The sequence below is a fragment of the Hyperolius riggenbachi genome, chromosome 1 (assembly GCF_040937935.1).
Source record: "Hyperolius riggenbachi isolate aHypRig1 chromosome 1, aHypRig1.pri, whole genome shotgun sequence".
In the NCBI taxonomy this organism is placed as follows: Eukaryota; Metazoa; Chordata; class Amphibia; order Anura; family Hyperoliidae; genus Hyperolius; species Hyperolius riggenbachi.
In genome coordinates this window covers 406,917,841-406,945,326 of record NC_090646.1, presented here as the reverse complement: position 1 = coordinate 406,945,326, position 27,486 = coordinate 406,917,841, and the positions used below count along the sequence as shown (strand labels likewise).

The 27,486-nt window shown below is 44.0% G+C and overlaps 1 protein-coding gene across 1 annotated transcript; it reads right to left on the bottom strand.

Moving 5' to 3' along the window:
* Nucleotides 1-5,983: 5,983 nt before the first annotated feature.
* On the bottom strand, nt 5,984-23,076 carry LOC137552455 (relaxin-3-like). The gene is made up of 2 exons (XM_068271393.1): nt 22,692-23,076; nt 5,984-6,765 (listed from the first exon to the last, which is right to left on the bottom strand). Exons 1-2 carry the CDS (start codon nt 23,041-23,043, stop codon nt 6,398-6,400), a joined length of 720 nt encoding a protein of 239 aa, XP_068127494.1. The 5' UTR covers nt 23,044-23,076; the 3' UTR covers nt 5,984-6,397.
* Nucleotides 23,077-27,486: the final 4,410 nt, after the last annotated feature.

Here is a 27,486-nt window from a genome sequence, read left to right as displayed (position 1 = left end):
AAGAGGCTCAATAAAGGCTTATTCAAATTGTTTGGCTGGCAGAAAAAAGGACCATATTAGTAGAATTGGTATAATGGTTAAATTGGCAACGACACTAGTCCGTTTCGGGCTGAATATGCCCTTCGTCAGGCCAAATAAGCGAATTTACAATTTCTGCGAGGCATCAGCTAGCGTAAAGAGCAAAGCACGGAGAAAGGCACCTGAGCCTAGCAGGTACACAATGTGCAAATCCACTGGCACTACATAGAGGAGGCAGCTAGGTGTTCAGCACATCAGGTGCCTTTCTCCGTGCTTTGCTTGGCTCCTTACGCTGGCTAACGCCTCACAGAAATTGTAAATTCACTTATTTGACATGACGAAGGTCCTTTTTTTCTGCAAGCCAAACAATTTGAATAAGCCTTTATTGAGCCTCTTTATTCAAGTTACATGGATTTTTTTGTGTTTTGTATCAAAAAAGTTTTGTACTATCTTTGAGACACTGCATTTTTGCGCAATTTTCAAGTCCAGTACTTATTGCAACACAAAACAAAAATTGTAAAACCGGATCCTTAGTTTACGCAGAAGAGTTTGTTCAGTGATGAGGCAAGCTTTTATGTGAATGATGACATTAACAAACAAAACCACCGCTATTGGTCTGACGCTAACCCACATTGGATAGATCCCTCCAAGACTGTTGGAACAAAAAAAATTTATGGTATGGTGTGGTATATGGGGTACATGGTGGGGTATATGGGTTACATGGTGGGGCCATTCTTCATCAATGGAAACCTCAAGGCCACTGGATATGCGAAATTGCTACATGATGATGCATTTCCCTCTTTATGCACTGAAGCTGGCACTTTCCCTGAGTTTTTCCAGCAAGAGGTGCACCACCACATTATGGGTGTCAGGTCTGAGCATTCCTAGATGAACAGTTTCCTGGAAAGTGGATTGGTCATCGTGGGCCAGTTGAATAGCCCCCAAGGTCTCCCGAGCTGACCCCCTTAGACTTTTATCTTTGGGGTCATTTGAAGGCAATTGTCTATGCTGTGAAGATACGAGATGTGCAGCACCTGAAACTACGGATACTGGAAGCCTGTGCTAGCATTTCTCCTGCGGTGTTGCTATCAGTGTGTGAAGAGTGGGAGAAGAGGGTTGCATTGACAATCCAACACAATATGCAGCACATTGAACACATTTTATAAGTGTTCAGAAACTTGCAAATAACTCATAAAAGAATAAGGTTACGTTAAAACCAAGCACACCACTGTGTTGTGAAATTCCCAATAAGTTTGATGTCACATGACCCTCTTCCTATTGAAAAAACAAAAGTTGGATTCAAAATGGCCACCATGGTCACCACCCATCTTGAAAAGTTTCCCCCCTCACATATATTAATGTGCCACAAACAGGAAGTTAATATCCCCAACCATTCCCATTTTATTAAGGTGTATCCTTATAAATGGCCCACCCTGTACATAGGCTTATACTATGCTACAACAGATTCAGCAATAGCGCCTCTAGTGGCAAGCCCAAATGTGCCTAGATAAAATTTAAACGACATGGTACAGTGGCAGGGTCTGGCTCTGACTAAAGTCTGACACTTTGATGCAAAGAGGCTGGTGCTGCATCGCAAACCTGTGGGTTAAGAAATAGCTTTTAACCACTTGAGGACCCTATGTTTACACCCCCCTAGTGACCAGACTATTTTTTGCTATTTAGGCCACTGCAAATTTAAGGCTTCACTGCAGGGCTGTACAACTTGGCACACAAGTGATTCCCCCCCCCTTTTCTGCCCACCAACAGAGCTTACTGTTGGTGGGCTCTGATTGCTCCCCCAATGTTTTTCTTTTTCTATAAATATTTATTTCCTTTTTTTTAAAAAAAAAAATACATTTTACTATTTTTTTTCTAAACCCTGCCCTCCCTCTCCCCGCCAGCCAATCAGCACGATCGGCTGTCATAGGCTTCAGTCTATGACAGCGGATTGCTTTCCCTGCCTCCAGAAGGGACAGTTGTGTCACACGGCTGTTCCCAGTACAGCGCTGCCGTAGATCGCAGCAATGTACACTATAAATAGATGGCGATTTCGCCATCTAACAGTCTCCTAGCGGCGATCACTGCTGGGAGACTGATGACGGTGCGGAGCTCCATCATTCAAGCGAAGATGCGTGCAATCTCTTGCAAAACACCGTCCCAGGGTTTGATGCCAATTGGCGTTAGGCGGTTCTGGGGATGCCGCTGCGATCACGCCCATTGGTATGATGCGGTCGTAGGGGGGTTCATGATATTTACTTTTAAGAAGTATTGAGCGTGTTACTGATTTTCATAGCAAACAATAATGACCACAAGAAAACTGTAACAAATGTGGCAGAATTTATTATCCTTTAAATTATTATCGGTAAGTCAGACATGGCGCAAAAGGTTCCCATCTAACACCCCCCTTAGCAATGCATACACATCTGCAGGAAAGAAAAATCCCATGATAACATTTTTAAATACCATACTGTTAGAATTTCTGATGAGAAGCCTTGCTCAAGGAAATGTTGGGAAGGCAAGTCCTTATTTAAAGGACAACTGGAATGAGAAGAATATGGAGGCTGCCATATTTGTTTCCTTTTAAACAATACCAGTTGCCTGATATCCCTGCTGGTTTATTAGACTGCAATAGTGTCTGAATAACATCAGAAACAAGCATGCAGCTAATCTTGTCAGATCTGACAATAATGTCAGAAACAGCTGATCTGCTGCATGCTTATTCAGGGTCTAGGGCTAAAAGTATTAGCGGCAGAAGATCAGCAGAATAGCCAGGCAACTGGTATTGCTTAAAAGGAAATAAATATGGCATCCTCCATATCCCTCTTGCTTCAGTTGTCCTTTAAAGAGGAACTCCAGTGAAAATAATGTAATAAAAAAATGTGCTGCTTTTTTACAATAATGGTGTATAAATGATTTAGTCAGTGTTTGCCCATTGTAAAATCTTTCCTCTCCATGATTTATATTCTGACATTTATGACATGGTGACATTTTTACTGCTGGCAAGTGATGTAGCTGCTGCATGTTTTTTTGGCAGTTGGAAACAGCTGTAAACTGCTATTTCCCACAACCCAGCAAGGTTCACAGACAGGAAACTGCCAAGAGTACGTACTCAGAATTTTTTTGTGGGAGTGGTTTCACCACAATATCAGCCATACAGCGCCCCCTGATGGTCTGTTTGTGAAAAGGTATCGGCTACTGATTGGGATAACGTTCAATTCTTGGTCGGAGTTTCTCTTTAAGCACAGAATGTATACACCCCAGTGTGTCAAAAGTGCCAAGAAAGAAAATGTACACCTATGTGGGTATGATAAGCATCCAGGGCTGTATTACGAAATACACATCAGTTCTTGCATTCATGGGGAATGCAAGAACAGAGTACTGTAACTGGGACCATTGCAAACAATCTATTGTGTGCAATAACATTTTCCTGTAGTAAAGCATCATTGCTCCATAGTGCATATATCATGTAAGGGATTCCACTATGATTATATGAACAGAAATCGCACATGAAAGATACTGTATGTGGGTCATCATTCCCTATTGTCTTTTTGCATAAAATAACAAATGAGCATCTCCTTTATACATAAGAAAGCGTAAAAAGGAGGCAGAGGATTGAACTTTGTGGTTTTGAATTCTTTCCAGTTAGTAAATGAACCCTCATATTTATCAAGCTTAACATGAATTTATTTTTGATTAAGGTCTCCCCTTTAAATAAAGTTCTGGGAAAGTGCTGGAGACTGTGAAGAGAAAACCTAAAAAGAGACTTATCAAGCATTGGCATCAATTCCTCAAGCGTTACCATTCGGTAATGCTCAAAACTGCTGATTTTACCAAGTACTTTAGAAAATGTCAATTCGTCAAGGCTGTTACCGATTGGAAAACTGAAATCACTGACTTGTGCAGTAAATACCTCAACAAATGTCAGTAAATGTCAATTCATCAAGGTTACAGCATGCGGTAAAACACAGTTCCATTAGGGCCCTTTTCCACTATCAGCATTTGCAATGCTGAATTGCAAAAATGTAAATCGCTAGCGATGTTTTACATCGCTAGGGTTTGCTAAATAACATAGGAATCGCAGTAGGTATTTTCCACTACCGCATTTGATTTTTACAAAAGCGCAATCGCACCATGGGGCGGTTTTGTACCACAATTTTGCTATGCAATGCATTGCATAACAAAGTCGCGATCACAGTCACAGAAAAAATTAGGAACTTGCGCAATCGCTAGCGTTTAGCGCTAGCGATTGCTAGTGGAAAAGGGCCCTTACCGGCAGTTCTCCTCAGTCTGAATCAATGCAGGACTCACAGAACTCACAGAAGCAAAGACAAGTACCTATGACTGACAGGAGCAGAACCCAATAGAAACAACCCCTGTCTCCTGCAAGTCCCAATGATGCATTTTGATAGGACGTGTAGGCTTTTCCGGCGGGTCTAGCTTTTGTACCCCACAGGCAGCGAGCAGAGAGAATAAGATCACAGAACAAAAGAGGCTTCCTCTGCCTCCCTTCAACATTTTAACCTCTTCCTGTTTGAAGATGCGGAGGAGCTTGTGGGTAAATCACCTAAGCAGGGCATGTGTACTGTCTCCTGGAAGATCATCTAAGCTGTGGCAATTAAATAAAATGTTAAGAAAGACTAATGGACAGATTCACAATGAGCAGAGGCAGTGTAACAAACAGACAAAACATGTACATCTATACTATAATATATATAAATAAACAACCATCCGGGGGGGGGGGGTGATCTGACCCCACCAACAGAAAGCTCTGTTGGTAGGGAGTAAAGAGAGGGAAGGGGGGGAATCACTTGTGTGCTGAGTTGTGGGGCCCTGCAGAGAGCCCTTGAAGCTGCAGTGGCCATTTGTGTGAAAAATGGCCTGGTCTTTAGGGGGTGTAAAGCCTGTGGTCCTGAAGTGGTTAAACAATAGTAATAGTGGTTGGCATCATTCATGTAAATGTTACGGTAGATCCTGTCTTCTTATCTTAGCTACAACGTGTAGCGTCCAGCATTGGCTGTGTTCGGCAATTCAGTGTCCTCCTAGGGGCTCAAAATGCGATGGTGCAATGCCATGAGCTGATGCCAAATGATTTTCTGCTCTGCACCAACAAGCCACTGCAAGCCGCCCCGACAGTTGCTTATGTAAACCAGCCAGTAAAAGAGAACCTTAACTGAGAGGGATATGGATGCTTCATTTTAAACAATACCAGATGCTTGTCAGTCCTGCTGATCTCTTTGGCTGTAGTAGTGGCTGAATCACACACCTGAAACAAGCATGCAGCTAATCCAGTCTGACTTCAGTCAGGGCACCTAATCTGCATGCTTGTTCAGGGGCTGTAACTAAAAGGATCAACAGGAGAATTCAGGCAACTGGTATTATTTTAAAAGGAAAAATTCATATCCTTCTCAGTTTAGGTTCCCTTTAAAGGGAATCTGATGTGAAAATAAACTTATGATATAATGAATTGTATGTGTAGTACAACTAAGATAATAGACCATTAGTAGCAAAGATATGAGCCTCATATTGTTTCTAGTACAGGAAGAGGTAAGAAACTTGACTTGTTATCTATGCAAAAGAGCTTCTCTGAGCTCTCCAACTAATTTAGTCAGAGAGCAGTGCTATTTTCTGAAGCACTTATGCATCAAAGAAACCGTGAAAGACAACTTCAGATAAGATTTTACTGCAGGGAAGTTTAAAAGGTAATTAGCTCTGCTTTGTTTAATAGTTTAAAATATAGAGTGGCGTTTGTAACCTGCAAATATGAGAAAATGATGCAGTTAATAAAAAAAGCAATATAACTGAAAATAAAGATATGACACTTTTCTTTGCTACTAATGTTCTATTGATTATTCATACTGCATATAAATTCATTATATCAAGGTTTTTTGTTTTTGTTTTTTTTTTGGGGGGGGGGGGTTGCTTCAGTGTCACTTTAATAATCCACTGACCTTTCAGTAACCCTTGCTGTTAAAGTGTTCAAGAATTTACAAGTCATTGCAACAGTGTCTAGCTGCTCCTCTGCTGCTTTATTCACATAACCATTTCACCACTTAACGTTCAGTATTTTGGTAACATTAAAATGATAGCATTGTAATATTTCACCTAAAGTCGCAGCTTGTGAGCTTGCAATCTAAGCCCAATTTTCTTCTGCCATGTCCCAACAGCATAGCATAAGTTACTGCAAATGAAAAATACATTGTATGAAAAAGACAGAAAATAACCACTTCTATGAATTAGCCACAGAAGGCCTTTGGTTAAGGGACTAATAGCAATAAAGCAAATAATCTGTATAGTCTGTTTAGTGAAATACTCTTGTAGTTCACGTTAATGCTATGTCTATGCACGCAGAATATGGAAAGCCGTGGCTCTTATCTTCACCTTAGCACAAGGTGCTGATTTCAGCTTTTGTGCAGCCCCACTTGCAGCAAATGCCTGCAATTCCAATGGACATTTCCCTCCGTCTTCTTGACAATGTTGTCCAAGGAAAGCCATCTGAGCCTAGAGCTGCACTGTTCTGGGGTTCTTGATGAAGATTCCCATCAGTATCCTGCATCTGCCGTATGTACTCGGTGAAAGCCTCAGATTCTGGCATATAGTCACTGAAATCATCATATGAAGTAAAGGGATCTTTCACAATCAGCTGCTGTAGCGGAAAGTCTGGCTTTGTAAGCTTTTCCATATTGGCTCCAAATAATGCCTTCAGCTTCGGCACCTTAACTTCTCTATTGGTGGAATCCTGCAAACCATCTTGGGGAAAGCAAAAACACACATGATGCCAATATACTTAATAGAACATATTGTAAATAAACTAACATATTATCTGTCACAAAAATGCAGTTTGATTTTTTTTTTTTTTTTTATTTAAAGGGAACCTGAAGTGAGAGGGTTATGGAGGCTGCCATATTTATTTCCTTTTAAACACCAGTTGCCTGGCAGTCCTGCTGATCTTTCTGATAGCAGTAGTGTCTAAATCACACACCTGAAACAAGGAAGTGGCTAATCTAGCTAGACTTCCTTCAGAAACAGCTGATCTGCATGCTTGTTTAAGATCTATAACTAAGAGCATAAGAGGCAGAAGGTCAGTAGGACAGCCAGGCAATTTATGTTGTTTTAAAGGAAATAAATATGTCAGCCTTCATATTCCTCTCACTTCAGATGTGCTTTAACCTCCTTGCCGGTTATCCCGAGCTCAGCTCGGGGTAACCTGCGCAGGAGGATTTCTCAGGCCCCGCTGGGCCGATTTGCATAATTTTTTTTTGTTACATGCAGCTAGCACTTTGCTAGCTGCTTGTAACATTCGATCGCTGCCGCTCGTCGCCGATCCGCCGCGCCGCCCCCCCCCTCCAGGCCTCTTCGCCAAACAGTGCCAGGCAGCGCTGAGGGGTGGATCGGGATACCCTCTGACGTCACGATGTCCATGACGTCATCCCGCCCCGTCGCCATGGCGACCGGGGAAGCCCAGCAGGAAATCCCGTTCTGAACGGGATTTCCTGCTTACTCCAATCGCCAGAAGCGATCGGAGTGGCTGCAGACCTGCCGCTGCTCAGCGGCTATCATGTAGCAAGCCCTGGGCTCGCTACATGATTTTAAAAAAAAGTGCTGCGCTGCCCTCTTGCCTCTAGAATTGGAACGGCAAGGGGGTTAAAGAACCTTGTTTGGTGAGGAAATGGTAATCTGGGCCACTTTGATTCTGTGCTTTGTGAAGATCTTGGGGAACATTATGGCAGATACTTACTTTGTTCTGTTATGTACATACTAGCATGGGCCACTGAAAGGAGTCACTAGAAGGATATGCTAAATGGCTCTCAACTAGCTATAATCAGTTGATTAGTCCTAGTTTATAACTAGCGAAATAAGAATACAAGGCTTTAGGTCATCCATGTTCAATGTATTAAGAAGCAAAGGCTTACAGTGAGGTAAAGAAGTATTTTACCTTTTTTTCCTGATTTTGCTTAGTTGGCCTCTGACCAAGAAATGGTCAGTCTACAATTTTAATGGTAGGCTTATTGGGGTGAGGAGAAACAGAATAACAACTAAAGAACTCCCCAAAACCCAGTGCCCCAAGGTCAGAACTTGATGTGCATTTTAAAGAGTTAAATGAGTATTTGATCCCCTACCAAAAGATGACTTAGTACTTGATGGCAAAAACCTTGTTGGCAATTGCAGAGGTCTGACGTTTCTTGTAGTTGGGCACCAGGTTTTCACAGGAGGCATTTTGGCCCATTTCTCTTTACAGATCCTCTCCTAGTCAGTAAGGTTTCAAGGCTGATGTTTGGCAACTCCAGGACCTTCATGTGCTTATTTTTGAGCCACTCCTTTGTTGCCCTGGCCATAGGTTCTTGGGTCATTGTTAAGTTGGAATACCCATCATCAATGACCCATTTTCAATACTCTGACTGGAGGTGCTTATCCAAGATTTGATGGTACAAGATCTATTGTCCTTTTAATGCTGTGAAGATGTCCTGTCCCCTTAGCAGAAAAACACCCTCAAAGCATATGTGGCCACCTCGATGTTTGATGGTGGGGTTGGTGTTCTTGAGGTCATAGGCAGCATTTTTCCTACTCCAAATACGACAAGTTGATGTCAAATAGCTCAATTTTTCAGTCTTATCTGACTACAACACTTGCACCCAGTTTTCCTCTGGATCATTAAGGTGTGCATTGGCAAACTGCAGATAGGTTTTTGTACATGTGATGTCTTGAGCAGGATGACATAGCGGGTTTGCATGATTTGTGTACCATGTTTCTCCGAAAATAAAACAGTGTTATATTATGTTTTGCTTCAAAATATGTACTAGGGCTTATTTTCAGGGAATTTCTTGTTTTTTTATGGAAGCACAGGTAGATTCCCTATATAAAATACTGCGTGCCATGCTGGGCATAGCCAGTGCAGAAGCACAAGCAGCATACACATAGCTTGTGGTTTGCAGATATTGGCTCTCACTTTCAAGAAACTGATTCTGCTGCTCATGGTCATTCTGCAGGGAAGTCCTCCCAGCAAACCATGTATACCACAGCCTGGAGAGTGGAGCTGGAACAGAGAGGGATCCTGGCAAGGTTATATAGCAGCAGCCCTCCTGGTATGTGTCGTAAAGTGATTAGCATCAGCAGCACTGCACCTCCTCCCAGGAGAATACACATAGTGGGCTGTGTAGGTGAGAAGAGCAGTTAATCTGCTGAGTCTATTTCTCACAGGCAGAGAACTCTCAGGCTCAATAGAAATACGATATGATAAGCTGTGTGTATTCTCCGGGGAGGAGGTGCAGTGATGCTTATAACTTTATGACACAGACCAGGAGGGCTGGCCCCAATAGAAACACAAATTGCCTGCTGGCACACATAAACTGGACTATAGAACTCACATTATATTGCTTCAGGGTCTGTTCTCCTGTGAGGCTTTGTATTGAGCGTGATTTGGGGTTGTCATGTGGGCTGCCGCTAGGGCTTACTTTGGGGGAGGGCTTATATTTGGAGCATGCTAGAAGTTTCAGCTAGGGCTTATTTTCAGGGAATGTCTTTATTTTCAGGGAAACACAATAATTCATAGTGTGTTACCAATGGTTTTCTTGGTTCCCCAGCTTCCCTGAGATCATTGACAAGTTCTCCCCGTGTAATTTTGGGTTGCTTCATCACCCTTCCCAAATCATTGCAACTCCACGAGGTGAGATCTTACATGGAGCCTGAGACCAAGGGAGATTAAGTTATTTTGTGTTTCTTCCATTTTATTATTATTACTATTATTTATTGTATTTATAAAGCGCCAACATATTACGCAGCGCTTGACAATAAATATATACAATGATGCAAGGATGACAGACATAAGGTTATACAACATAGAACAAAGTTAAACATGCAAATTGTTCAAAATACATGATCGTGTGATATGGGCTGGTTAGGTAGGTCCAGTAAAACAAGTACAGGCTGTCATAGGACAGGAGCATATGAAACTGTAGATTACACTAGGGAGTGGAGGACCCTGCCAGAGGCTTACAATCTAAAGGGTGGGGTGGAAACACTAGGTGGGGCTGTTAAATACTCATTAGAGAGTTACTGTGCGGTAGGAGGTGGGTAGGCCATCATAAAGAGGTGGGTTTTGAGGGCTTGCTTGAATGTGTTGAAAGAGGGAGCAAGTCTGATGGGTGGTGGAAGGGCATTCCAAGGGGGTGGGCAGCTCTTGAGAAATCCTGCAGGCGGGCATGGTAGTGTGAAATGCGTGGGGTGGTGACGAGAAGGTCGTTGGAAGATCGGAGGGGGCGACTTGGTGTATACCTGTGAACAAGCTCCGAGATGTAGGTAGGGCAGGTTTTGTGCACAGATTTATACGCCAGGCATACAATCTTGAAACTTATCCTGAAACGGATAAGGGAGCCAGTGCAGGGATTCACAAAGGGGAGATGAGGATGCGGAGTGGTGCGAAGAATGGATGAGTCTTGCAGACGCGTTCATCACTGATTGAAGGGGGGGAGTGCGTTTCAGGGGGAGGCCAGAAAGGAGGTAGTTACAGTAATCAAGGCGGGAGATGATGAGAGCATGGATGAGCAGTTTGGTCGTGTCCGGGGTTAAGAAGGGGCGGATCTTGGAGATATTACGGAGGTGGAAATTGCAGGCTCTGGTGATGTTTTGGATGTGTGGGATGAAGGAGAGGTCAGAGTCCAAGGTGACACCCAGACAGCGGGCCTGGGAGGTAGGGTGAATGGTTGTGTTTTCGATTGTGAGGTGGAAATCTGGGAGGGGTGCAGCAGCACGGGGTGGAAAGATCAGGAGCTCAGTTTTGTCTAGGTTAAGCTTCAGGAACCTAGCTGAATTATCACACCAACTGTTGGTGATAGTCTTGTAACCCAGTCCAGCCTTGTGCAGGTCTATAATTTTGTCCCTGACATCCTTGGATAGCTCTTTTCTCTTGGGCATGGTTGCTAGCTTGGAATCTGATTGACGTATTGACTGATTGATTGATTCTGTGGACAGGTGTCATTTATACAGGTCTTGTAACAAGATGGAATTAAGAGCACTCCCTTACGCTAGGTACACATGATGCAATTTTCTGACAGATTTTCAGTCAGATTGATCATTTCCAACATCTCCGATCTGATTTCCAGTTGATTTTCTGTTCACTTCTATGGAAAATTGATCAGAAAATCGATCAGAAATCACATCAGACATGTTGGAAATAATCGATCTGACAGTAAATCTGTCAAAATTCCATCGTGTGTGTCTAGCATTAAAGAGAGTTCTCCTAATCTCAGCTTGTTACCGGGGCGGAGTCGGAGGATGCGCGCTGACGTCAGACCAGGAAGTGGGACAGCCGGAGGCAGCGTGTGGCTCTGAGGTCCGCGGGCAGAGCCGTTCCTGTGCTGTACGAGTCCCTGTGAGAAATAAAGCTTGGATTTTATACTGAGGCAGCAGTGTATCCTTGGCTGGCCGCTTTTTATGATATGCTTGAATACAAGAGGTGCTTCTGGTGAGTGGAACCACACGGGGGGGCTACTTCTTCTCCTTCCCAAGGTGGTGGCACTACCCCCAGGAGTGCAGCACGGGGTGCAAGCTACGCTTTGTTTATAGCAATACTTGGCACTAAGTGTATGTTTTATTGATTTTACAAAGTTTATCCTGAGTGGAAATTGATGCGCAGTGATTTGTATCTGACTGTTTGCAAGGGAGAAGTGACCTTTTCTTACTGCGATCCCCTAATAAATTAGACCATTGGAGCGCAGTAATATTTGCTATTTAATTAAAACCGTTAAAACCCCATATGGAGGTAAGTGCCTCCGCAGAAATATACACATATGAAATATGCACGTACAGTAGCAATATGCCAATAGTCAAACCAGGAGAAAAAATGGGTGACTTTCTGCATACATCACTTGTAGTCTAAATGGTACCTCTATGCAATATAGGAATAATCTGACACAGCCATGTGGGAAAAATATAGATAATTATACAGCTGTAGCTAGCATGTTCAGAGCATACAGAATGTTCTTACCGAGTCTCCAGTCTCCTGTCTCCTGAAAGGGAAGCGCTATCCTCCTATGTCCCTTCTGCTATGGACCTATGAGGATAGCGCTTCCTTTTCAGGAGAATTCGAGTGAGCACCCGGCTGTCATTAGCTCAGCTCCACATCCTACTCATATGCTATAAGCAGAGTCGTGCCGGCCCCTCATTCTCCTGCTGTGGCCCCACCCGCCTACTTTTTCATGCCACCCGGCTGGCAGGGATATCAGACTAGGACTGTGGCAGGGATATTACACTATGGCCCATATCCTATTAACTTTTCTCTAGAGTTTTTCCCAAGAAAATGTTTTCAAGCCTTAATAATAAAAAAAATACCTCCCAGCATGCAAGAAAATGCTCTAGATAAGTTATGTTGCCTTTTTACCAACTTTTAGTACTTTTTTTTTTTTTTTAAATGCTAAGGGCTGAAAAGTTTTTTTGTTGTTTTTTTTTGATAAGGTGAAATATTTTCTCCTGGGTGGAAAAGTAAATTGGATAAGGGTCTATGACTGTGGCAGTGATATTGGACTATGACAGTGGTAAGAATATTAGACTATCCTTCTTCGAAAGGGTATCCTGCATTTGCCTCCAAGGAACATACTATATATTTTCAACAGCCTGAGCTGGTAGGCAAACACTGCCTCAGTGAGGAAGGCTCAGCAAAGACTATTCTTCCTTCGCCAACTGAGGCAGTTCGGTATGGCCCAGGAGCTTCTATCAAGGTTCTACACTACCACCACTGAAGCGACAGATACAAGCTACAGAGTGTCATCAGATCGGCAGAGAGAATCATTTGGAAACCCCTCCCTCCACTTGACTTTCTCTACAACTCCAGACTGTGCTCCAGAGCGTTGAAGAATGAAAATGACACCTTGCAACCAAGCCACCACTTCTTCAGTCGGCTCCCATCTGGACAGCAATTTTGGGCCATTCCCACCAGGACTGCTAGGCATAGGAGCTCTGCACCGCCCCCCCCTCACCGCTGCCAACCTCTTAAACTCTATACCGCACCCTGCCCCCAGGTCTGCAGTAGCAGGCGGTTGCTTCTGATAGACTGACTATTTAAAACTGTATCTTGTGCACAACTTATTTTGTTGAAGCTAATGCTATTGTGTCTCTGGGTTACTATTCTTGCTAATGCTGCTATTATTATTGTTTTTCTGGATACTATTTATATCTTTTTTTATTTCCATTCTGAGTTATATTTTGCCAAACCCAATCCTAGCCATGACCCCATTTTGCTTGGCGAATAATTCTGATTCTACAGTGGTGAGGATATTGGACTATGTCAATAGCAGTGTTATTAGATTGTGAAAGTGGTAGGAAAATTGAACTATGATAGAGGCTGTGATATTGTACTATGACAGTGATAGGGAGATTACACTGTAAAAGCGATATGGATATTAGACAACAATAGAGGAAAAGATATTGTACTATAATTATGGTAGAAGTATTAGGCTACAACTATAGTAGGGGTATAGGTTAGGACTATGGTAGGGATATTAGACTGTGATTATGGTAGGGATATTAGACTTATGACAGTAGTGGGGGCAATTTTTTTTCTAAATTTGCCTCAGGCGGCAAAAAGTCTAGGGCCGGCCCTGGCGGCAAGGATATTAGACTATATTACACTATGACAGTGGTAGAGATATTAGAATATGACATTGATAAAGCTATTAGTCTATGTTAGTGGTAGGGCTATTGAATTCTAGTTATGGTAAGTATATTAGACCATGATGGGGAGTTTTGACTATGTAAAAGGTAGGGATATTCGACTATGATTACGGTACAATAATTAGACTGACAGTGATAGGGATATTAGAGTATGACATTGGTATGGATATTATTATTTAGTATTTATGTAGCGCCAACATCTTCCACAGCGCTGTACAGAGTATATATAGTCTTGTCACTTAACTGTCCCTCAGAGCGGCTCACAATCTAATACCTATCATAGTTTTTTGTCTATGTATGTATCCTGTAGTTTATGTATCGTAGTCTGGGGCCAACTTTAGGGGGAAGTCAATTAACATATATTGTAGTCTAAGGCCAATTTTAGAGGGAAGCCAATTAACTTATCTGTAGGTAACCCACACAGACACAGGGAGAACATACAAACTCTGTATGCTGGATATTAGACTATGACAGGTATAGGTACATTAGACCACAGTTCCCCAACCCTGTCCGAGGCTCACCAACAGTACATGTTTTGCAGAAAGCCACACACATTCACAGGTGAGGTAATTAGTTTCTCAGCAGAACTGATTAACTACCTCTGTGGATTTCCGCAAAACATGCACTGTTGGTGGGCCTTGAGGACAGGGTTGGGGAACACTGCTTAGACTATGAAAGTGATTGGAATATTAGACTAGGATTATAGAAGGATTATTAAATTACAATAATGGAAGGGATAATAAGACTATAATTATTGTAGGGACAGTAGACTATAACATAATTACATTGTTAGATTGGTTGAAATAAGACATTACTTCAAGTACAACCAGGGTTAAAAAATTAACAAACAAATGAATAACTAATTGAACATTAGGTACCATTCTCTCCTGTGCCCTCATATATCCCAGTTGATCCAGGGGAATGCAAAAAAAAAAAACCTTTTAAGGCTTATGCCAATTAACCCTCAAGGGGAAAATAATTCCTTCCCGACTCCAGGTGGCAGTCAGATAAAATCCCTGGATCAACTCTGCTGGGAATTAACTAGTAAATATAACCACCACATTGCCGGGAATCGGAAATAAAAATCGTCTCAAAAAACTCCAAATGCGGACGGACACGTGAATGGAACGCAATGTAAACAAGGCCTCACTGTTTAGAACCCCTTCCTAAATAGAAGGCAAAACCTTTTTTCCTCCATATGCAGATCATGTCCCCTTGTCCTCTGTACAAGCCTAGAGACAAAAAGCTGATCTGCCAAGCTTTTGTATTGCCCTCTTATGCATTTATACATGTTAATCAGGTCTCCGCTTAGCCGTCTTTTTCCAAGCTATATAAACCTAAACCCATTTTTGTCCAAACTTTTTTGGTAAGTGAGACCTTCCATACTTCTGATTAATTTAGTTGCCTGTCTTTGCACCTGTTATAATATGTTAATATGCTTCTTAAAGTGTGGTGCCCAGTGTGGCCTCACAAGTGATTTATACAGAAGGAGTAGTATACTAGCATCTTGAGATTTTATTTGCCATTTTATGCATCCCAGAATTTCATTTGCTTCAGCTGCTGCTACTTGGCGATGAATATGGGTGTATAACTTGTTATCAACCAGTATTCCCAAGTCCTTTTCCAAGTCTGATGTTCCCAGCTGTAAGCCATTTATTTTATATGTTGCTCTACTGTTGGCACATCCAAGATGCATGACCTTACATTTATCTACATTAAACAAATCTTTCTGACCATATAGTCATGCTGTTGAGATCCTGTTACAAAATGTCACTATCCTGCTTTATAATTTTGCATACCCGTATTTTTCGGACGGTACGACGCTCCTGACCATAAGATGCATTTAGGTTTAGAGAGGAAAAAATATATACTAAACCTGGGGCATTCATGGTGAAGGGGCATCTTGTGGATTATGCCCCCTTTGTGCCCCATGCCCCCTCGTACTGCTTGTGTCTCCCTGTGTCCCCCTTGTATCCTCCTGTGTCCCCCATGTGTCCACCTCTGTCCTCTATGCCCCTTGTGTCCTCCTTTATGCCCCTTTGTGTCCCCATGTCCTCCTTTGCATGGACACAGTACAGGGAGTCCCAAACACTACGGTGAGTTTCGTATTGGCAAGTGTTCACTAGTCAGGAACTCCCTGCATTTGGACTATAAGACGCAGTGACTTTTTTCCCTTCACTTTGGGGGGGAAAAAGTGAGTCTTATAGTCCAAAAAATACAGTACTTTTGTCTCATCTGCAAATATGGCAACATTACTCTGTATTCCATCTGTAAATAGTTTGAATAGGATTGGACCTGGTACAGTACTGACCCTTGTGGGACCCCACTGTTAAGTTTCCCATTTTGTATATGACCCCTTTAACCTCCTTAGCGGTATGCCCGACACTGTGCCGGGCATACCGCCGGCTGTCCCCAGGAGTCCCCCTGATTACTTTTGATCCCTCCGATCACCTGCTAAATACATTACCCCGCCTGGATCCAGCGATCGCGCAGCCTCCCTGCACATCTCCGGTCCTCTCTATGGGGAGGATCAGGTCTGCGCATGACGTCATGTTCGATCCTCCCCATAGAGAAGAGCGGAGCTGTCCGGGAAGGCTGCGCCAATCGCTGGATCCAGGCTGGGTAATGTATTTAGCGGCGATCGGGGGGATCAAAAGTAATCGGGGGGAAGCCGGCCACCACTGCTAGCTAGCCTAGTGCTAGCTGAAGCTATTACAGCCATGGGATCTATAAAAATTATACTGTGGGACTCTCCGCTTGCAAACCCTCCTGAGCGGCATAACGCTCAGGAGGTTAAATTCCCTACTACCTGTAGACTAAGTCAGTGGTAGTGATATTAGACTATGACAGTGGAAGGGATATTAGACTATAACAGAGGTAGGGACAGACTATGGTTATGATAGCGATATTGTACTATAACACGTGAAGCGGCGCAAGTGGGAATTGACCCTTAACCCCCCTGGCGGTATTACTCCCGCGGCTGCGCGGCCGCGGGAGGTTTTTTTTTTCACTTTTTTTTTATTGTTTAGCATGTAGCTAGCCTAGCGCTAGCTACATGCTTCCCCCCCCTCCCTGCGGCGTCCCCCCGTAGCGTCCGATCACCGCCGGCGCCGCTTGCCCATAAGAAAATCCCGTTCTGAACTTGAGGGCTTCCCCCGTCGCCATGGCAATGATCGGAGTGACGTCATAGACGTCGCCGACGTCGTGACGTCACAGGGAATCCCGATCCACCCGATAGCGCAGCCTGGTGCCGATTGGCCAGGCTGTGCAAGGGGTATGCGGGGGGGGGGGGCCCTGTATCGCGGCGGGTAGCTGCGCATCGTCGGCGGGCGGCGGCGATCAGACCAAACACGCAGCTAGCAAAGTGCTAGCTGCGTGTTTGAAAAAAAAAATTATGTAAATCGGCCCAGCAGGGCCTGAGCGGCACCCTCCGGCGGCTTACCCCGTGTCACACACGGGGTTACCGACAAGGAGGTTAACCTTCCTGGTGGTAAGCCCGAGCTGAGCTCGGGCTATGCCGCGCAGGAGGATATCTCAGCCGCTGGTGGGGCGATTTGCCCCATTTAAAGTGCTGTACGCGCAGCTAGCACTTTGCTAGCCGCGCGTACAGCTTGATCGCCAGCGGCGGCGATCGCCCGCACGCAGCGGCGGAAGAGGGCCCCCGCCAGAGCCCTGCGCTGCCCAGACCAATGAGTTCCAGGCAGCGCTATGGGCTGGATCGGAGGTGTTTGACGTCAGGACGTCCATGACGTCATTCCGATCATCACCATGGCGACAGGAGAAGCCAAACAGGGGACCGCGTTATGTACGCGTTCCCCTGTTTGCTATTGATGCCGGCGGCGATTGCACTAGAGGGACACATGCGCCCTCTAGTGGTGTTTCATGTAGCTGCCACTCTGGTAGCTTTACATTAAACAAAAAAATAAAAATAAAAAATAAATGGATTTCTGCCTATTTGGCTGCAAAATTGAACCGCCAGGAGGGTTAAAGAGAACCCAAGGCGGTTCCTTGAGGGGGGGCAGATGGGACACAGAGGCATGTTCTCTGCCTCATGACATGCCTCTGTGTCCCCACACCGCCTCTCTCTGCCCCACCACCACCACCGCGATTTGGCCCCAAAAAATAGCAACAATATTTGTTGCTATCTTGGAGTGTAAATAGAGGAGAGGGATTCCCTGTTCAAAACACCCACTAAGGGCATTCCTGCAAGGTTTCCAGAGCTGCCATTGAGTTGCTCTCTCTCCCTGGCAGTGCCTCCTGCTGCTTCTCCTCATCCCTGTATGCTCGGAGAGAGATCTCTCTCCTTGCATCGTCGTGACTCCGCTGCGCCACAGGAGCGGCGGAGAGTGGCGGTTTTGGCGGCTACCTGATCCGCTCAGCCCCCGTATCAGGTAGCATAAATTTTTTTCTATTTTATAAGCCCACCTCGGGCTCGCTTTAAGTTCCATTTAAAGAGAACCTGTAGTGAAAGAAATACAGAGGCTGCTATGTTTGTTTCCAATTTGCATTTATCCCTTAACAGACCATATTGTAAGAGAAAACCACACTACATTAAACAATGAGAACACCATGGAGATGAGCTACAAACTCCTGATGAGGTGGTACCTCACCAATGTACCACTGCCTAAAATCTCCTCAAACTATTCCCCTAACTATTTCAGCAGATGCCAGTCTGGAGGGACATCCCTACATATTTGGTGGGAGTGGCTGAAACTGAATATGGATTAAAGTCTACCCACTTATCTACTAGCCAGAGGCTCTGGAGATGCCAGCCTCTGGGGGCAGCGCCATGAGAGTGCACCTATGTCCCCTTTTTTCCAGCACAGTCACCAAAACGAAATACTGGGGGCACATCTGGATGTCTATACTGGGGAGGGGGGGGGCTAGCTAATACTGGGGGCACATCTGGCGATCTATACTGGGGAGGGCTAACTAATACCGGGGGCACATCTGGCAATCTATACTGAGGAGGGGGACTAGCTATTACTGGGGGTACTTCTGGCTATCTATACTGAGGATGGGGGCTAGCTAATACTGGGGGCACATCTTGCTATCTATACTGGGGAGGGAGGCTAGCTAATACAGGGGGCACATCTGGCTATCTATACTGGGGAGGGGGACTAGCTAATACTGGGAGCACATCTGGCTATCTATACTGGGGAGGGGGACTAGCTAATACTGGGAGCACATCTGGCTATCTATACTGGGGAGGGGGGCTAGCTAATACTGGGGGCACATCTGGCTATCTATACTGTGGAGGGGGGCTAGCTAATACTGGGGGCACATCTTGCTATCTATACTGGGGAGGGGGGCTAGCTAATACTTGGGGCACATCTTGATATCTATACTTGAGCGGGGGTTAGCTAATACTGGGGGCACATCTGGCTATCTATATTGAGAGGGGTTAGCTAATACTGGGGGCCATCTGGTTATCTATACTGGGGAGGTATGCTAGCTAATATTGGGGGCATGACACTGCATAACTTCATGGTTTAGGTTTTAATAAGTACATACAACTGCTTCACTTGTTTTATATCACTATAACTCTGGACTCCTTTTTAATACACTTACTTATATTGTAGTATTCTGCTGACCTCTTTGGATTGCAATCATTTCAGTAAATGCAAAGTTGCAATTTGATATTATGCTAATTTTGCATTTCCTTGCATTTTTTATGTTAAAACAAATAAAACATTTTGAAACAAAAATACCAGATGACTGCAATAACACAGCCACTAGTTATTCAGCAACCCACACTAAATTTTCATATCTTCCAGGCAACAGCTGTAGTCTTTTACCACCTTATATCCAATCCAAGTTTTTTGGAACACTTATATTCTACGCTGATCTCCACTGACTTATGATAGGCGGACACTTGCTTGTGCGGGAAAAGCACACAAAATTGCAAATAATGAGCGTCTATGGGCCACATTGCAAGTTGTAACTATCTGCAATTTGCAATGTAACGTTTTAAAAAATGTTAATGCGTTGGATCTACCTGTATAGAATGCATTTCTATGGGGATAAAAAATGAATGCATTTTTAAAAAAAAACTGAAAAGGGGAGATTTAAAAAAAATGCAAAATGCAAGAAAATGCATAAGCAAAAACACAAAGCGCACTTAGCAAAAAAACTTGTCTGCGCGCTCCCAGCCTTAGAAGAAGATGCAGACTGAGTGATCTGCCTAAATACTGACCTCACTTGTTCCAGGGGTGTCAGTCATTCTGCTAAACCCAACACATGGATGACAGCCTAGTAACTGGAATAAAAATATCAGCCTTTCATTTCCTCCTACATTAGATTCCTTTATGTTTTTTGAGTATCTTCATTTCAGGCTGCAAAGCCCCCAAAAGTGAACATTTTAAATGGGATGATTCTTTTCAGTTGACGCTGTAGGTACTGTAACTAGGGAGAACAGTTTAGGGGTTTTGAAGAAAATTTGTGATTCCAAATTAGCAATGTACCACAGAAAAAAATACTTTAGACCTCTTTTTTTTGTTTGGTGACACTGAAAAAGCAACTGTATATCAATATAGTGATTATAAACAAGATGAAGCTGTTCATCATGCTGTAGAACAGTGTTTCTACAAATTATTATAGTATGTATTCCCTTAATGAAAGATGATGTTTGCCAAGTACTCTATATTGAGGATAATATCATCTCAGCTACCCCTTGATGCATATATACACTCAATATTTGTGTACATGTTAAAGACTTTCTTTTAATTATAGATGGGACAATGAATCCCATGAACCCTCAAATCTTTATGAAGATTTGAGATTAAGATATTTCAATCATTTTGTTTGTTTGCTGTTTGTGTGGCAACCTCAAAGCCCCCTCCCTTTAAAACCGGGAAATTTTCCTTCACTTTCAGTTGTTGACAGATGGCTACTGGCGATCGTAGAGTGCAATAAAGGGGCTGCCCTTATTCCCATCACTACTTTCATCAGATCTCCAGCAGTTTACCTTGTAGAGTCTGCTGTCCTGTTTGCAATACAGCAAACCTGTTGCAATCTTGTGCAGCATATACAAATGCTCATATGATGAAAAAAAGATTCACACTTGTCTATTAGTTTCCTGCATGCATTTTTTTACAGTGCTGCATTGCCCTCACTTGTTTTTCAGCAAGTGAAAAATGCATTCAAGTGTGAACTAACCCGTTGGTTAACATTGGTTCTCAGTTTTCCATTGCAGAAAACGCACAGAAAAACAGTCAAGTGTGAATCCAGCCTGATAGTTATGTGTCAGCTCACCAAGTACTTCCAGAGAATAGGGTAGCTTAAATCTGATGAATATAAAACTGAACACCATCATAGTGCCTGGATAGTGTACTGGGTAAGGGCTCTGCCTCTGACACAGGAGACCTGGGTTCAAATGTTGGCTCTTCCTGTTCAGTAAGCCAGCACCTATTCAGAAAGGGGACCTTGGGCAAAACTCCCTAACACTGCTATAGAGCGCGCCCTAGTGGCTTCAACTCTGGAGCTTTGAGTCCGCCAGGAGAAAAGCGCGATATGAATGTTCTTTGTCTTGTGAGTTTGTGTACAGTTATCACAATGGACACAGTGGCCATGGCCACAAAGAACATGTGTGACCGGATCCTATAGTTAACACAGGATCCATCGACACGTCCATTGGCAAGTTGTGTTATTTTGCTGGAAAAATGTTTGAATGATACACATAACAATGGTAAACAGAGCTGTGAGATGAAAGGGATAGATTAAGCTTGAAGTTTTACAAGAAAAAAAATTCGAACTGCTCTAATCAAAAGACAAGCATGACAGTGAGGGCATTGACAATTATATAAGGAAATGATGATATCATCCTACCCATTTCTCTGTTTCCAGGTCTTCTTGAAATAGAATGTAAACATCCACTAGAAACCCCTCTTCCCTATTCTGTCATTTGCCTTCATAAATTTGTGGACACTGTGAAAATGGGACTTTTGGGGGCTACCAGTCATGTTTGTTAAAGTCAGCAGCATGGGCTCCCTGCTTGGCAGTCCCGGCCTCCACAGACATCAGCCCCCACTCTATCATGCTGGCCACTTGGACTAGTTGTAGCTGATCATGCCCCCCCCCCCCCAAAAAAAAGAAGCATTTAATTTGGGGAGGGGGAATTCATGCTCTTTTAAATCTCACTTTGGGGTAAGGAGACAATGGATGGCACTGCTGTCATTGGGGGAAGTAAAATGAAAGGTAAATTAATAGCCCTGATAACACACCCACACTGAAACCCTCTATCCCCTGTTCATAAGCCATCTGTATTCTGTGCCCTTTGTCAGTAAAAAAAAAGAAAAGAAATGCGATTGACAACTGAGACCTACATAAGCCCTGAGACTCATTCTCATCTAGTTGCCATCTCTTACTGTAAAATACACTAGAATAAACAGATTTTCCCACCATGCAGTTTTACTAAGAACTCCAAATGCTGTTCTATCTAGCACAATTATATTAATGTCAAGTTAAAAAAAATAAAAGTTCACCACAGACACCCAAGTCCCTGCTTGGCTTTATTCACAAAACTTCTCATAAATTACTCATCTAATTGATAAAAATAACAAAATAACCTTTCAGCACATTTACAGGCACAATAATCACAGTGAGTTGTTCCTGATTAACTTCATTTCAATATTACTTTTGTTTTACCTTAATAATTTTGCTCTTCGGAAGCTTAAAAAGGTAACATAGACAAGATGAAAACTGGTGAAAACAGGTGAAAAAGCTTTGTGAATCATGCCCAATGTATAGAATATTAAAACAGCTGGAATTGCGCTGCCTGGTCAGTGGAGACTAATACTGGCTGGTCACCTTCTCATGGTTAATACACCTACACAAAACTGACTAAAGTTAGTGGCGTAAGCGTGCTAGAGGCAGAGCACCACTGGTAAGTTTGTTGAAAGTAAATGGGGAAGAATTAGGTATATGTATGGCCAGCAGCCCACGTGTAGTGGTGGATGGCCCTGGCTGGCACTATGTAGTATGAGCAGTAAAGCCTCAGGCGGGCTTCTCACCTCTCCTCAGGAAGTTCCCCTGCTCTTCATTGTCTGCAGACAGCCGCTTCCATCGGGACCCCCCGCACGTGAAGATGACAGCGCGGATGAACTCTCGGCCACACAGCTTCACTCCGTACTCGGTGCTGCTCGCCGGACTCCGCCCTCCTCTCAACGGAGCGGGCAGCGCAGACACGAGCACCAGCAGCCCCGCCGCCAGCAGCACACAGCCCCGCAGCAGCGACATGGCGCTATCAGAGGCGCTATCGCTTCTTCTCACGCAGCGGGACGAGACGGGCAGAGTTGTGCGAGTTGCCCCCAATGTCACTGGCGTGCTGTGTTCCCGCATCAGTGCCTTATATGTATGTCCCATCACAGCTCATGACTCATCCTCCACCCCCCACCTGTATCCTCCATCATCATCACCACCACCTTCCGATCTCATTACATGTAGTCACTCAGTGCTCTAGTGTGCTGCTCAACTTTTACATGTCTCTAGACGTCACGTTTCCTTCACTGTGTGGGGAAAGTGGCAGACATGGTGCCACAGTAAACAAACCCACTAGAGGCATGCATCCAGCGCAGCCTCTCATAGCGTGGTGCTGAGCTTGTATGGACTTGGTATCTCTATGCATGTTGTGGAACGTTGCTGCTATAGAGGAGATACCTGTATATTTGCATAAAGTTGCCCACAAATGATACAAAGCTTTTTGGTACTTAAAGGAAACCAGAGTTGATCAAAACTACACGTTTTATACATATCTGGGGCTTCCTCCAGCCCTATAAGCTCTGATCACTCCCATGCCGCGTCCTCAGCCTACTGCAGATCCTGTACCGGGTCCTGTAACTTCAGTCATTCGCGGCCAGTGTGCGCAAGAGACGTGCGCTCTTTACGTAACTCTCCAGCAGAGCTACGTAAAGAGCACACTTCTCTTGCGCACACTGGCCGCGACTGGCTGAAGTTACGGGACGCAGGGGGGGATTACAGATTACAGCTGCCCAGAATCACCCCCTCAGACCAGGGCCAGTGCTGTGTCTGGGAACAGGCACAAGTTGAGACACCAGAATATCTGCAGGCATCCTGCAACTCACAGCACTGCCGACTTTCTTTCCCTACTACAGTTGACTTTGGATGGAGCAGCAGTATGTGTACAGAGTATGGAGCAGCCGTGTGTGTACATAGCATGGAGCAGCAGCATGTGTACACAGCATGGAGCAGCAGCATATGTACAGAGCATGGAGCAGCAGTGTGTGTACAGAGCATGGAGCAGCAGCGTGTGTACAGAGCATGGAGCAGCAGCGTGTGTACAGAGCATGGAGCAGCAGCGTGTGTACAGAGCATGGAGCAGCAGTGTGTGTACAGAGCATGGAGCAGCCGTGTGTGTACAGAGCATGGAGCAGCAGCGTGTGTACAGAGCATGGAGCAGCAGCGTGTGTACAGAGCATGGAGCAGCAGCGTGTGTACAGAGCATGGAGCAGCAGCGTGTGTACAGAGCATGGAACAGCAGCGTGTGTACAGAGCATGGAACAGCAGCGTGTGTACAGAGCATGGAACAGCAGCGTGTGTACAGAGCATGGAACAGCAGCGTGTGTACAGAGCATGGAGCAGCAGTGTGTACAGAGCATGGAACAGCAGTGTGTGTACAGAGCATGGAGCAGCTCTGGGGAATTTAACAGAGGAGCTCTGGGGAACTTAACACAGCCCTGTGCCCTGCTGTGTGAATGCTTCACTTTCCCCTTCATTACCAATGTCGGCTGTCATTATTATCTGTATTCAAACTGCTCCTGATCAATCCCGTTGTCGGTCAGATGGGAAATTGCATTATGTGTACCCAGCATGATGTCCTACCATATTATTATACTGTATTGTGTGTGGCTGAGGGAGACCTTTCAGGAATCTGCTGCTTGAAAATCCTGGGTTTGCCCCTGCGGTACAGGATCTGCAGTAGGCTGAGGACATCGGTATGGAAGTGATCTGAGCTTATAGGACTGGAGGAAGCCCCAGATATGTATAAAACTTTTAGCTTTGATCAGCTCTGGTTTCCTTTAACTACCAAAACGCTTTGTATCATTAGTGGGCACCTTTATGCAAATAGATCCAATACTCTGTGATGCTTTAATTATAAACAATGCATCCTAACAGGACAGACCACGAAAGACAAAGGGGATGGTGAGGGTGGGATGGGAGGGTTGGGTTTTGAGTCAACCAATTCAAGCCAGGAGATACTCCAAAATATATTCATGTATTTGCAGCGGTTATACAGCATAAACAGACTAGCACGACGTTTCGGGCAGAGAGCCCTTTCTCAAGTGCACTTGAGAAAGGGCTCTCTGCCCGAAACGTCGTGCTAGTCTGTTTATGCTGTATAACCGCTGCAAATAAATGAAAATATTTTGGAGTATCTCCTGGCTTGAATTGGTTGAGTCTGGACTGGTAGCACAAATTGGACTTTACATTGGAGGTTTGATGGACCCTCTTTCCAATCTTTGACTCCCAAGAGAAGTGTGTGTTACTGAGGCCCGCAGGTCATGTACTCTATTGGTGTAGGGTTGGGTTTTGAGACTGTTGTTCTTTTTCTGTATGTTTTATACTCTAAAATTCAATAAAACTTTTGAAAAAAAAGTATTAAGTCCAGGCAGTTACACAGGAAAAGTTACAATGTTTCAATCCCTTTAGGGTCAGCAAGTGTATACAATGTTTCAATCCCTTCAGCATCAGTGTCTCAGATTACAGCCTGGAAATGGAATCTCAGGCCTCTTGCACACTGTATGTGATTCCGATTTGCGATGTTTTAATCAGTACTGCAACCTGCATTTCTTCTGCATTTTTCTTTTTGTTTTGATAGCATCTAAGGAAAATCGGAATCACAAATCAGTATTGCAAATCGGATTTGCAGGGTGCAGATGGCCTCAATAGAGGTGCTGTGGCTGTTAGGTGCAGAAATAACACATTTACTTACATAATAAATTACAGTACATAACTAAAACACAACCCTTAACTCCTTACCTTAATCCTTATTCCCCCTCCTTAACCCCTAACCTTAACCACCCCCTTCCCCTCCTTAACTCTTAACCTTAACCTCCCATTTCCTTAACCCCCCCTCAACCCCTAACCCCCTCCTTAACTCCTAACCTTAGCCCTAACCCTTAACCGCCCCCTCCTCCTTGACCCCTAACCTTAACCTCTTCCCCTTCCTTAACTCCTAAACTTAACCCCCCTCATCAACTCCTAACCTTAACCCTAACACTCCTCCTCCTTAACCCCTAACCTTAACCCTTAAAGGGAACCTGTACTGAGTAAAATTATTAAAAATAAATACATGAGTTAACTTCAAATGAACATTACATAGTTACCTTGCCATCAGTTCCTCTCAGAAGCTCACCATTTTCTTCTGACAATGATCCCTTCCAGTTCTGACAACATTTTGTCAGAACTGAAATATATCAGTTGCTGTCAGTTATATATCAGTTGCTGTCCGTTACAGCTGAGAGGAGAACCGATGTGTCCATGTTTCTCTATGGCTCAAGTGGGCGATGTTACAGTTTAACTGTTTGCTGACCAGAAAGCTGTTATGGTGTAATGGCCATTTTCAAAATGGAGGACGGAGATTTTCATTGATCACAGTGGACAAACAGGACGCAGGAGAGGAAAAAGAGATTGAGGAGTAGACTACACAGGAGGTAAGTATTACTTGTGTATGTTTATTTTGACTTTTAATCTTCAGTTCAGGTTTTCTTTAAAGGGACTCCGAGCAGTGCAGAAACTATGGAAAGATGCACATCATTTTAAAGCTCTCTTTCTCCTCTTACCAATGATATATAAACCACCACCCTACGCCTTTTAGTTTTCGCTATTTTCGCGATTGAATTTGCCGCGGCCGCGATTTCGATCGCGAAAATAGAGAAAACTAAAAGGCGTAGGGCGACGATTTAGGTGTCGTCAGAAAGAGGAGAAAGAGAGCTTTAAAATGATATCCATCAAGCCATAGTTATATTGTATTACACAGGGCGACTTTTTGTCAAAGTCAGCAGCTGCATTCAGCAGAATGGAGCTGCCGACACTGGGGAAAGTGTCGTACTCTGTAATACAATATAACTATGGCTTGATGGATATCATTTTAAAGCTCTCTTTCTCCTCTTTCTGACGACACCTAAATCGTTGCCCTGCACCTTTTAGTTTTCTCTATTTTCGCGATCGAAATCGCGGCCGCGGCAATTTCAATCGCGAAAATAGCGAAAACTAAAAGACGTAGGGTGGTGGTTTATTTATCATTGGAAAGAGGAGAAAGAGAGCTTTAAAATGATGTCCATCTTTCCATAGTTTCTGCACTGCTCGGAGTCCCTTTAAGCAAATCCCCCTCCTTAACCCCTAATCTTAACATGCCACCTTAACCCCTAACCTTCCCCTCCTTAGCCCCTAACCTTAACATGCCTTCGTAACCCCTAACCTCCCCCTCCATAACTCCTAACCTTGGGGGTTAGGGTTAAGGTTAGGAGTTAAGCAGGTTGGATTAAGGTCTCTTGCACACTACCTGCAATTCCAATTTTTTTATACGATCCGACTTTTGATTCGGATTAAAAAAAGATTACTGCATGCTGCTACGTCTTTTAATCGAACTAAAAAAATCAGATCACATAAAAAAAATCGGAATCGCATGTAATGTGCAAGACACCTAAGAATTAGGTTTTAAGGAGGGGGCAAAGAGGATAAAGTTAGGAGTTAAGGGAGGGGGGGGGGGGTTAAGGGTTAAGGTTAGGCATTAAGCAGGGGGGCAAGGAGGTTATTTTAGGGGTTAAGAGTTAGGTTTACGAAGGG